Source organism: Xyrauchen texanus, chromosome 29, assembly GCF_025860055.1.
Source record: "Xyrauchen texanus isolate HMW12.3.18 chromosome 29, RBS_HiC_50CHRs, whole genome shotgun sequence".
Lineage (NCBI taxonomy): Eukaryota > Metazoa > Chordata > Actinopteri > Cypriniformes > Catostomidae > Xyrauchen > Xyrauchen texanus.
In genome coordinates, this window is record NC_068304.1 from 18,800,445 (window position 1) to 18,810,059 (window position 9,615).

Consider the following 9,615-nt stretch of genomic DNA (forward strand, 5'->3'; position numbering starts at 1 on the left):
TAAGAGATGCTAATAGGTTTAGCATTGATTCCACAACTGATTGTTTTGAACTGACCTGTTTAACTTCCAGCTGAATCAAGTGTGTTTTGATGAGGACGGCAGCAGTTCACCTCAGGACAGAATGACTGTGGCTCAGTTTCAAAAGCAACTACTGGAGGACTACGGTGAGATGCAGTCATTATTTTTACAGTAAATAATAGTAGAAAATGGGGTTTTGTTAATGTTAATATCTAGTAGCGATGGGTGAAGTAATGCCTATGAACAGTGAAGTTCAATGAGTCCACATTGAAAACCTGGGATACAAAATCTAAATGATAAGCAAAATTATAGAATTTTGAAAAATTCAAAAAGAAACGTAATGACGAAATAACTACAAAATATTTAAGAAATGTTCAGATCACTAATCAAATTTCACTAAGCTAATTTTTGAAATTTTGTCTTTATTGAAATAGTTTACTCAAAAGTATTTTAAAATAATTTACTATTTCTACTCTACAAAAATAATTGAACTCAAACAGTGTGATCTATCCATTGACATTGCTGTCAGTAGATTTCTTCACTGACACAAGTGGAATTAAAAACTTTATTGTGAACCAGGCACAGTTATCAAATACACAGCCAGGCCATAGAGTATATAGTAGATACTAGTGTTGTCACGGTACCAAACTTTCAGTAGTCGGTACCCAATACCATTTTCGGTACCAAAGCAAAAACAGGTTACTGAACAACATTCTTTTCTTAACAAAGTTAACAAAACATTAGCAGCAAAACTAAGAACAGAAATATGCCATTGAGCAACACTTTAATTTAAATATATTATTTTGAATTATAACTGTACAATGTATGCTTGAAGTATTTTTGAACACTTATATAACATTTGCTTCAACCTTTGCAAATTTTAATTTAAGTTTTTACCAAGTACGAAAAAAAAAGTAAATAAACAAGCATACAATAGAATGAATAAAAAACAATTTCCAAACTAATGTGCAAAGTGCTCTCATATTAATAAAGCTGCATATTGCCATTTTTCTTCACGATAAGAAATGCATAGTGACATATATTATGATCTAGCTGCATTAAGCGTGCAGGCTCGAGGGATGAGCTTCCCCGAGGCAGAGTCTCTCTCAGCCAGGTGCAGTTTCAATCTCTCCCCCTTAGATAGAACTCATTGAATTCAGAGCAACTCACTTACCACACAGAGAAATGCCAGTTTCTGAGTTTAAAGTTATTAACATGACCTGCTTCTGTATTATTTGAACTTTAATAAAGCTATAACTGCATTTGTAACGCCGGGATGTTTCCTTTAAAGAGCTCCGGCTCCACTTATTCCACAACTAGACTGCTTCTGAATTAACTTTTATTTTTAGTTTTTATAATTCCCTAATATTTTGGGATCTACATAAGAAGCTGTGAAAGTTTAGAGTGCATCTGGACTGTGATCTGTGTAATTCCTCTCCTCTGTCAGGCGTGAACAGTATAGTTTAATGTGATTTCATGTTACGTTAAATGAGATCAAACGACTATTCGACAATGAAAATTTTTCTCGGATTTTTTTTTATTTTCGACGTTGTCGATAATGTCGACTAATCGTTTCAGCCCTAATGCAAAGGATAATATGCTTTTAAACTAACCTGCTTTGGTTGCTTGAATTAATCCGGGTGTCTTGTCTTTCAGGTGCTTTATGAAGTTTGATGTGTTTCCTCCGTTCGTCAGAAAATTGCGAAAGCAGCGTTTACAAATAGGTTTTTGCTGATCTATGATGTTTCCCTTTTCATCAGCCTCAAATACAAAGAATTTCCAAACCTGGCCTTTTCCACTTTTCTTTTCGACAAGATTCAGTTGAGACTCCGCAGCAGCTTTGCTTGTCGCCATCTTTTGCTTGTTGTGAGTGTTCAAAAGTTCCCGACTCTGCATGGTACTCCGGTACCTTCAGAATTTCTGGTATCGTAAACATTTTTTGTTTCAATACCGACTTGGTACCGGTATTTTTGACAACACTAGTAGATGCAGGTCAATTAAATTAAAATTAAAGGGAGAAATTGGAATGCCCATAAAAGGAGCTCTCGTGCCCAACAGTCAACGGATGTAGAAAGTAAGTCCTGCTGTACAGATGAAAGAGCCAATCACCTTTTCATCTCGAGAACTTGCATACACATTAGCCATACAAGCCGGTAAAACTGATTTTTAGCATAATCTGAGGTAAAGAAACTCAGTTTATGAAACCAATTTTGTCAGATTTTACTGCTGATTTAAAATGTGTTCTTTGACCGTAATCTTGACCAACTGGAGATTTCAGTCTTTCCCCATTCAAGTAGATAGGAGCTGCACTGTCATGACTGGAATTAGCTTCCAAGGAGCGTTCCAAAGATGGCAGCCAGTGGACTGACTTGCTAGAAAAACTTTGGCCCAGCAGATCTATTAGTCAAACACTTGTAACAAATATTGCAGTTACAAAATTCATTACAGTATGTTGACAGTATGGCAGTGTCCTAACAACATCTCAGCTCTGTTAAACAAGTGGCCTCTCAATGTGCCAAACTCTGGTCAAATCATTAAATAAAGCCAATAAACATCTCACTTATATTTAGATTCTCTTCAGTCTTAAAGGAAGATATTTAAATAGGTATATTTGAAGAGCAGGAAGTTAGTATGCAAAACCCCCTATTCAGTCTCTGCCAGTATGCCTAGCCCAGATAAAAGTGCATGTCATTGTACTGTTTTCTCACAGCTTAAAATTCTCGCCCAATTTTAAAAAGGCATCCGCTTAGTTTCTTCCACCTGCCTGATGAGTCAGTCTTATCTCTCCAGCGCTCCTGCAGTACACCACATTAAAGACTTCTCTCTCTCTCTCTCTCTCTCTCTCTCTCTCTCTCTCTCTCTCTCTCGCTGATAAGACTCCTTCACTGCCAGCTGCGCTGCCATTGCGCTCCATGCAAAGTCGCAGCAGGTCTTTTCAATGCTGTTTTAAGACGTCGGTTTTAACTGCAGTTTAAATGAGAAGGGATTATATCAACACATGCAAATGGAAATTAAACAGCCTATTTAAATGCTCCACAGCTGAGGAAGATTAATGCGGAACCCATTACTTGCTTAAAGAAGCATTTCAATTCCTTAAGTTACAAATCCTTACAGGCTACATTTGCATGTGCACGATGTTCATGTCCCACTTTGTGGTTTAGATTATTCTGTAAGTGGTTTAGGATTATTCCAAAGACTCATAAATGTGTTTGTAAAGATGCTATGGCATTAGTAGGACACTGTTTTAATTGTTTTCTGCAGGTGAATCTCATTTCTCGGCCAGCCACCAGCCCTTCCTATACTTCCAGTTGCTTTTCCTGACTGCACAGTTCGAGGCTGCCATTGCGTTCCTCTTCCGAGTGGAGCGTCTGCGCAGCCACGCTGTCCATGTAGCTTTGGTCCTGTACGAACTCAAACTGCTACTCAAATCATCGGGCCAGAGCGCACAACTTTGTAAGCCCATAGTCAATTGTTTGTGTTCTCTGAAGTATAATGCAAACTACCAGTATTAACATTACAGTTATTGAGATTCACTTTTAAGTTATCTAACTAAATAAATTTCTTGCTGTCAGTGAGTCAGGAGGCAGGAGATCCTCCAATGGTGCGACGGCTAAACTTCATCAGATTGCTTATGCTCTACACCCGCAAGTTTGAATCCACGGATCCTCGAGAGGCCCTGCAGTACTTCTACTTCCTGCGGTATGCTCGCTCAGTCAATAATCCTGCGAGCTGTTCCACAGCATGTTTTCATTTCTGTATTTTTGTATTTTGTATTTTTTTTAAATATTACAAGTTAAATACAAGTAATTTTTTCACACTGTAACCTCGATTTTTGCTTCTTTTTTTAAGAAAAGGAGGGACATTCCTAAATGCTGACGATTGAGTTTAACTTGTATTGATCCCGGAATATTCCTTTAAAAATAATAATAATAATAATAATAACTGTAATAAATTAACAGTAAATTAAAGTCTTATAACATAGCCTAAATGTATTAAAATGCAGTGGATTGGAAGTTTATTAATTTGAAAATAATGTGGATAAATAAATACTTGAATTTCTTATGTATATTTATAAAAATTATTATTGAAATGTACGCTGTTAATGGGCACATAGTGAATATTAACATTAACAATTAATCGATTAATTGATTTTTTTCATTTTAATTTCGATTATGAAAAAATCCTGATAATAAAAATCTCTTGTTCACCCACACATCAGCTGACTCTCTGGGTCCATCTGGGGTAACATACTAGAAGATCTGATCTCAAATCAGTCGCCTTTCTCTGCTGTTAAACAAATCTATATTTAAGATACACATATCCTGTTCTTAGGTCAGATTCCTTCTTTGTTTGATTCAGCTGAACTGAAAGTCATTTCAATTTCTCTGAAAATACTGAGCAGAAATCTCTCTCCGAGAAGAGATTAATATGTCATGAATAACTCAGAACCTTCCATGAATGATTCATGAATAATTCAACCTGTTTAATGCACACTGAGAATTCAGTGGTAACTCGCCATTGACCTCACAGCCATTGTTTAAAAGGAAACGGTTGATCTTCTAAAGGTCTTTTATCTTGGGGTTTGTATGCGTATCACAAAGTGAACATGTTCCTTCACAGGCCAAAGTGCTTTCTTGCTACAAATTGTGTAATTACTGTACTACACTGAGTGAGAACTCACAATAATTGATCTCTGTTCTCTGATTGGTCACAGGAATGAGAAGGACAGCCAAGGAGAAAACATGTTCATGCGCTGTGTCAGCGAGCTTGTCATCGAGAGTCGGGAGGTAAGAAACACGTGAATGTCCATTGAAGGAAGAGAGATGATGATTATTATTATTATTGCATAATATCTGTCAATGCTTAACTGTCTTTTTGTAGTTTGATATGCTTCTTGGAAGACTCGAAAAAGATGGCAGTAGAAAGGTACGTAGGGAAGCTTCTGTTTTTCTCTAATTAAATGTCATTCATTATTTTCCTCATTCAGCATAACAGGATTCTGTAGAATGCTCTATTGTCTTATAGGCCTTCTTAACACAGTCCATTTGACTACACAATTATGCATAAAGTCTTGCTCAGCTCTAAGTAGTTTTTATATGAAACCCTTCAGCCCGGCGTGATTGACAAGTTTGCTGGAGACACGCGGGTCATCATCACTAAAGTAGCCTCGGAGGCTGAGAACAAGGGGTTGTTTGAGGATGCTGTTAAACTGTATGAGTTAGCCAAGGTAAGCTTAGTTGTAACATGCTGTTGGGTTTATTAGTCTGGGATCTGTGAGTAGATGTCTATAACATCTGGAATCTGTGATTAAAACCTCTTTTCTTTCTGCATCAGAACCCTGATAAGGTTCTAGAACTGATGAACAGATTGTTGAGTCCAGTTATTGCTCAAGGCAACGAACCCCAATCTAACAAAGAGCGACTCAAGAACATGGCAATAGCTATTGCTGAACGGTGAGGACTTGCCTCTTATACTTGAAGGGACATACATTGGCCCCTTTGTAGGTACTCTATTTCAGTGGTTCTCAACTGGTGGGGCACGTTCTAAATATGTGTCGCAGGTCTGTTCTGATAGTGTCATGGTCACCAAGGGAAAAACAATGCTGGGTGCAAATAATCGTGCATTGTTAGGCAAAATAAATCAGAACGGAGAAGCACTGGATGTAAAATGTTGTCATTTGTCCCAAATTCATCTGTCACTTGGTTGAAGCTAGCCTAATTAGGCAGATGCCAACATGGATCCTTGAAATTGGTAATAAAGGGTGGCCCAAAAAAATGGGGCCAATATGTTTGATTGCTCAAATGTTAAAAATGCATGAAGACTGCAGTATTTTTGGTGTACTTCTGCAACTTTTGTAAGAAAAAACAAATTGATGTCGCTGTGCCATCATTGTGAGCAAAAACTTGTATAAATATTTAAGTAAATCGTTTAGCTAAGTTTTCAATGGCAGCAAATTAGGTGATTCTCTTTCACCATGAGGCACTGTTTTTATTTTTTATTAAAAAAATATTTTTTGGTCAGATGATTTACTTATTTGTAGCAAGTTGTTGTTCACGATGAAGTCACAGTAACGTAATTATTTTTTTTAAATCATAGAAGTACGGCAAAAATCATGCAATTTCCTTTATGCATTTTTAAGATATGAGCAATCAAACATAGTGGCCCGGCTTTTTACCCTGTAAATTTCCATGATTGATTTTAAGGAAAGAGTATTGTTTAATTTTGTACGATAAACAATTTTGGCACGGAGTTGTGTTGCTACTTAATGCCCAGTTTAAAATCTGGGTCCTGAAGAAAAGCATTGTAGAACCATTGCGCTATACCAATTTTAAGCATTGTTTATGTCCATCATAAACCTTCTTTGCAGTATTCGTGTTGAATCGTAGTATTTTGGTCCTGTAGATTTCATCAATGACCACCAAATGGTATCTTGTATTTCTGTGGGCACAGGTACCGTGCTAATGGGATAGCTGGGGAAAAGTCTGTGGATAGCACCTTCTACCTGCTTCTAGATCTTATGACATTCTTCGATGAGTACCACGCTGGCCACATTGATCGAGCCTACAATGTAAGTTCCTGTAGGAGTAAGACCCCTACTGATCTTTGCTTAATCCTGCTGTGTTTAAACAATTACAGCATTTCTGTTACTCTTGTCAGGTGATTGAGAGACTGAAGCTTGTTCCTCTAAGTCAGGAGAGTGTTGAGGAGCGGGTTGCAGCCTTTAGAAACTTCAGCGATGAGGTAAGAGATCTGTGCTTCTACTGACCCCTTTTTCTTGTTTTTTGGGTTGACTGAACCTAATGTGGGATTTGTGATGCTTGGAATTGCAGCCTTTCACATGACATTCTGTTTAACCTTTCTGCAGGTCAGACATAATTTGTCCGAGGTTCTTCTCGCCACAATGAATATCCTGTTCACGCAGTACAAGCGTCTAAAGGGGGCTGCCGCAGGCACACCAGGAAGACCACAGCGTACCCTAGAGGACCGAGACACAGTAAGAAGACTGGATTCTCTATGTTAAGATCACGTGATCATTGCTTATTCAAATGTGAAGCCAATTCGGGGTCCAATAATATGTGAATTTATACTTTGTGAACATGTTTTCCAAAACACTGAAGCTTTTGAATATAGCAGCAATGTCCATTGTTGACTGGACATTGGACATGACTATCTATGACTGTCATTGGATGTGACTCTTATGACTTACCTGCTTTTCTCTCTATTTGTTCTGTTAGAAAAGCTTGCAGCTTTACGTCATGTATTTGTCTTCTTTTCTCTGCAGCTGCTGCGTAGTCAAGCCCGGGCACTGATCACGTTTGCCGGGATGATTCCGTATCGAATGGCTGGAGATACCAATGCCAGACTGGTTCAGATGGAGGTTCTAATGAACTGAGACACACACCCCACCCTTCTCCTGTCTTCTCCAGCAGCTGTCTTTCATTGTCCTCATTCCATCATTATTTGGTTTTGATTTATGTTTGTAGTTTTCATAATTTTAAATAAAAATAAAAAAAAAACATTTGAAATTCAGTTCGGTTTGTTTCTGTTCCCTGTCTATTACCAAAACCTAATTTTTTCAAAAGTTATTTTTTTATTTGAAGTGTCTTGATTGTTTTATCCTGCCAGTATGTTTATTTTATTTCCTTTTAATTCCATCCCAGTTGCATGCATGAATTTTTTTCAAAGCCATATTCATATATTAACTGTTATTTAACGCTAGTTAAATACATGATTACCATTTTGTACCTCATGATATCCAATCTCAAACAATCAACTTATTTATATAATTTGCCTATATAATGTATTTTTATGGTATTGAAAACAGTGAGATTAGCAGGGCTGGATTATGGGCCATTAGTGTCTGGGGGCCTCCAAAGCCTCAGGCTACATGAGCTGACCATTGGTGCATGGTACAAAGGGAGTTCAAACTTTGTTATTCAGTTACTGTTTGCAGAATCCACGTTTATGTTTCATATAGACTACTATTTTAAGTCCAATGTTAGCTCACCAAAACGTATTTCCAAAAATGTTGTAACCAAATTGCCTTTGACACTGAATGTAGGACAAGAAGTCTGCCACTAGGGGTGGTGGCAGGTGGGCCTAGAAAGGGTCTGGAGCCTTGCGGGACTATGATCCGGCCCTGGAGATTAGTCTACAAACAGATTTGCTGGCTAGCAAGAGTATGCACTGTACTTAACACCCCTATTTTTCACTCACATCAAAATCTAGTTGGTGAAGCACAAACCTACTGAACAAATAAGTAGCTTGTGGGGTGGATTTGATGCCCTTTTCAGCGAGAATTGAGTTTAGAGAGCAGTAGCATGTCTGTGTGACATTGATTCTCTCAGCAGATGGTGGCTTATGGAGGAAATGCCTGTAGAGCACACAGATGGACGTGTTGGCTTCGTCACGCCCAGCTGCCGTGTCTGCTTCAGCTCCCTCTAAGCTCTGATTTGCATTTTTTTACTGTTAGCATCTGGAGCTGCAACAGTATTTATTGTAAATTCATATATGCAATGGGGAATAATGATAAATTGTATAAACTGCAGTTCAGCTTTTCAACAAAATGTCTTCTGCAAAGAAGAATGTAATCCTTATTTAATTTACTGTATATTCCACAGTTCCCATGGTAATGGGAAACTTGGAGATATCAGGGAATTAAAAAATTGCATTTCCATGTCTGGAAAGGTCATGGAAACTAAAAATCTTTAAAGACATGACTCATGGAAATTGCTATAATGAATAAATTTTTTATAGTTGTGCTCTGTTTATTGCTCTGTATAACCTGCTGGCATACTTAAGTGATAACCAATTTGTGAATCATGCTTTTGAGTTGGGTTTTTGCAATGTATCGGTCAAATTGTTTCACAGATTGTTTCAATAGCCAAATGGTCTGATATTGAATGATTTTTCAAGTCCTCATGTCCATGGGATTGATAGGTCATGGACATCTTCCAATGTTGTAATAGTATGTCAGACATGCTGGATAGGAACTCCATTTGAATCATGGAGACGAAGAAGACCTGGAAACAAAGATTCTCCTTCACACCACTCAAGACTGGTGTCTGAGGTGTGTGTGCTGCAGCTGGTGTTGTGAATCAGGCCGATGTCACACATCCGCGATAACCCGGCTATTTCACAACACCAGGGTGGCACCACACCGCTCCCAACAGCAGTAAAAAGAGGAGCTCTACCTCAGATGACTCATTCATTCATATGGATCAACTCATCCATCCCTTTTAAAGACTGTATATCTACACTTATCAGTCACAACATTAAAACCACCTGCCTAATATTGTGTAGGTCCCCCTCGTATAGCCAAACAGAGTTATCTGAGTTGCCATAGATATTGTGCCAGATGGACTGGTTTGGGTATTTCTAACTGCTGATGATCTGGGAATTTCAAGCACAACAGTCTCTAGAATTTGCTCAGAATGGTGCCAAAATACATCCAGTGAGCCGCAGTTCTGTGGATGGAAATGCCTGGTTGATGAGAGAGGTCAGCAGAGAATGGGCAGACTGGTTCGAACTGACAAAGTCTACGGTTACTCAGATAACCACTCTGTACAACTGTGGTGAGAAGAATAGCAGCACAGA

General features: G+C 38.1%; 1 protein-coding gene across 3 annotated transcripts in view; it reads left to right on the forward strand.

Moving 5' to 3' along the window:
• Window positions 1–8,739, forward strand: part of LOC127623402 (nuclear pore complex protein Nup93) — a 42,910-nt gene extending 34,171 nt beyond the window's left edge. For all 3 annotated transcript variants that reach the window (XM_052097860.1, XM_052097861.1, XM_052097862.1), the window contains 11 exons: window positions 71–164; window positions 3,280–3,471; window positions 3,591–3,717; window positions 4,733–4,805; window positions 4,900–4,944; window positions 5,129–5,245; window positions 5,353–5,471; window positions 6,469–6,586; window positions 6,676–6,759; window positions 6,884–7,012; window positions 7,301–8,739. In XM_052097860.1, the coding sequence (XP_051953820.1) occupies window positions 71–164; window positions 3,280–3,471; window positions 3,591–3,717; window positions 4,733–4,805; window positions 4,900–4,944; window positions 5,129–5,245; window positions 5,353–5,471; window positions 6,469–6,586; window positions 6,676–6,759; window positions 6,884–7,012; window positions 7,301–7,411 (1,209 nt within the window). In that variant the 3' untranslated portion in view covers window positions 7,412–8,739. The remainder of the gene's footprint in view (window positions 1–70; window positions 165–3,279; window positions 3,472–3,590; window positions 3,718–4,732; window positions 4,806–4,899; window positions 4,945–5,128; window positions 5,246–5,352; window positions 5,472–6,468; window positions 6,587–6,675; window positions 6,760–6,883; window positions 7,013–7,300) is intronic.
• The last annotated feature ends 876 nt before the right edge of the window (window positions 8,740–9,615 follow it).